Source organism: Henckelia pumila, chromosome 1 (assembly GCF_033568475.1).
Source record: "Henckelia pumila isolate YLH828 chromosome 1, ASM3356847v2, whole genome shotgun sequence".
Lineage (NCBI taxonomy): Eukaryota > Viridiplantae > Streptophyta > Magnoliopsida > Lamiales > Gesneriaceae > Henckelia > Henckelia pumila.
Window position 1 is genome coordinate 35449265 of NC_133120.1, and position 2925 is coordinate 35452189.

The following is a 2925-nucleotide window of genomic DNA, read 5'->3' on the forward strand; positions in this document are numbered from 1 at the left end:
TTAATGTACCATGAATCGAAGTGGTGAATTTCCCAGAAACTATGTATCAAATCTAATTACGTACATATATATATATATATACACATGTATATGTAGAAACTTTAGGGAAAAAAAATGATACATCGAATTCGAAAAAATTTCGTTCCTATGATCGACTACTGGTTACTCATATTAATGCCATATCTAATTCCCCAACTCAATTCTTTGGTACTAATTAATGTTTTCAGATTAAATGATAACTAATATATCATATTTTTTCCCAGGCAAAGAGTCTCTGGATTCCTATACGAATGTATACATCAACCAAGAAATCATGATCATTTCAATGCTGAATGTATATATTATATTTTACATGCATGGACGAATTAATCGAGTCAAGAAATTAATGTTCGTCCTTCCCCCAACCTACCTGATCATAATAAATATTTCTTGGTAATTTAAAACCAATGGAATGCATTAATTCATCAAAAGCAGAAAATAGAATAAAGATTAATTTATTGTGCAAAATGACATAAAGTTTGACACAAAAATGTCAAGAGGAATAAGGAACATCTACTATATCGCTTTCCCCATATTGCATAGCTTGGTTCTCCATTTAGTAAGTGGCCCGAACATAGGGAAACAACACTAGTTAAATTAATTCAATCTTTTAGCTTTATAATCTTCAATTTCAATCTTAGGTTTGTTAAATATTTTGGGATTTGTTACTTCAAGATGTACTTAATCTGTTGCATAATATATATATATTGAACTAAATTTTGGTCTAGATCTTTAATTAATTTCTATCGGGTGCTAGATAATATTGTGTGCGTCAAGGGACTTAAATATAGTGTTTGATGTGAAACCTATAGGGAAAATTGTCCTATACGTTTGTCTCCAATTCTGAGTAATTTGGTAATCTATGTTGTTAATTTAGTCTTAATCTGTTGTCTTCGTTTTTATTAATTTTATTTATTTTTCCGACATGACGCTGATATGATAAATGTAACGCCCATGTAGCTGCTGACGTCTGTATGTATTGTCACATTAATATTTCTGATAAGCTAAATAATTGTCAAAATGGAAAGACATGTAATTAAGATTGAAATTTGATAACATATCTAGGCAAATAGACAGACATATATATAGGTGACCAAAAATGCAGTTTTCCCAAATGCGGTATTAGTTAACATATATACTCAATAAACTTTGCCTTTTTCTCGTCTATTTAATACAACAATATTAGAAAATCTCAGTCGATCTTTTTTCTCACTATGCTCTCACACAAAAATACATATTGTCCCATGTCCCATCTCTACATCACCATCAACATGTTCAATTCCTAGCTAGCTAGTCACACTCTTCTTCGAAACTACGCTCCCCAGTCCCCCCCATGTCCCTAAGCACTTGATATTACATACAAAGAAAAACAAAACCCATGGAGAAATCCTGTTTCTGCAGCAAAATGAAGCACCGAAGCATCTCGACGAGTAGCAAAACGCGAGAAATAAACGGCCACCAATTCAAGAATCCATGGAGCTTTTGCAATGACTGCCTAGGAGAATATCAAACTCAAGATTTAGGTGCTACGGCCAAGCTAGTTTCATGGACTCCAAGATTTTATTCTTGTAGCTTTTGCAAAAAGGAATTCAGATCAGCTCAAGCTCTAGGAGGCCACATGAATGTTCACAGAAGAGATAGAGCAAGGATGAGGCAGTCTCCACCAATGATATGCAATTATGGCCAAAATGGTTGCCAGTTTTGCTTGCAAAACCATAATCTTGAACCGAACCCTAGCATTTACCCAAACCCTATTTGTGGCTTTGGGTTTATGTCGTCCTCAACGCCGTATTTATCACCTCATTTCAAGTCCCACTTTGTTGCTCCAGCTGTTTCTGCTGCCATCCCAGTCCGGGATCTTCGGCCCAACACGGAAGAAACGTTTGGAGTCGAGAAGTTTGATCCATTTGTGCACCAAAACGGATGGCTAGTTGTCAAGAACGCGGAATTCGTAAGGTTGGACTTGCAGATTGGTTTGATGAGTACTAGTCATTCCAAGGAGGATTTGGATTTGGAGCTAAGGCTTGGATATGCTTAGATTCACTCTCCAAAGTTTTATCCAGTTTCCTCTCCCATTCCTCTTCTGTCTTAATCTAAATTCTTCGATATATCGTCTATTATTACAAGCTTTTGGAAACAAAAAATTGAATTCCTAGCTATATATATATATATTTAGTGTTAGTGTTTCATGAATATATCCCTAGCTATATATATATATATATATATATATATATATATATATTTAGTGTTAGTTTTTTTGTTTCTGTGAGTTCCTATAATTCGTAGCGATTATATCTTTATCCACTTACCACCTTACACATGCTTTGCATTTTGTGTTTTCTATAATTATAACACAATATTTTATCCAAACATCGTCTATATATGGGGTCATATATTTTGAATTTTTTGAAAAAAAATTATTTGAATAATTAAATGTCCAATAAGCTAGCAACATTCAAATTCTTTTTTAAAAAAATTTAAACGGTGAAATAATCGATTTTAAGTTATGTTTGATTATTAATTTGGTGGGATTTTCCCAAAATTTGATGGAATTTGCATGTTCCCAACAACATCCCGGTTAGAAATGGAATGATGACCTTTCCTTAAATGGAATTAGTAATTGCTTGACACATTCCATCATAAATGGAATGATTTTTTTGAAGCGAAAAAATTAAACCGATGTTTTATGTTTCCATCATAATATTTCAAGACTTGGCTCGACTCTCAAATGAGCATATGCATAATACGATTTCGAACCGAGGCGAAGCAAGGATTTTATATTAAGATGAGCGAAATATAATTTTTGCTCTTGTTATTTGTACTTTTTTTTAAAAAACTTTTGGTCATGTTAAAATGAGAAACTTTTTTTTATCCATTAACCTATCC

At 33.0% G+C, this 2925-nt stretch overlaps 1 protein-coding gene across 1 annotated transcript; it reads left to right on the top strand.

Annotated features, from left to right (window-relative positions):
- Positions 1-1293: 1293 nt before the first annotated feature.
- Positions 1294-2077, top strand: LOC140861134 (transcriptional regulator SUPERMAN-like). The gene has a single exon (XM_073264147.1). The coding sequence runs from the start codon at positions 1418-1420 to the stop codon at positions 2075-2077; it is 660 nt and encodes a 219-aa protein (XP_073120248.1). The 5' UTR covers positions 1294-1417.
- The last annotated feature ends 848 nt before the right edge of the window (positions 2078-2925 follow it).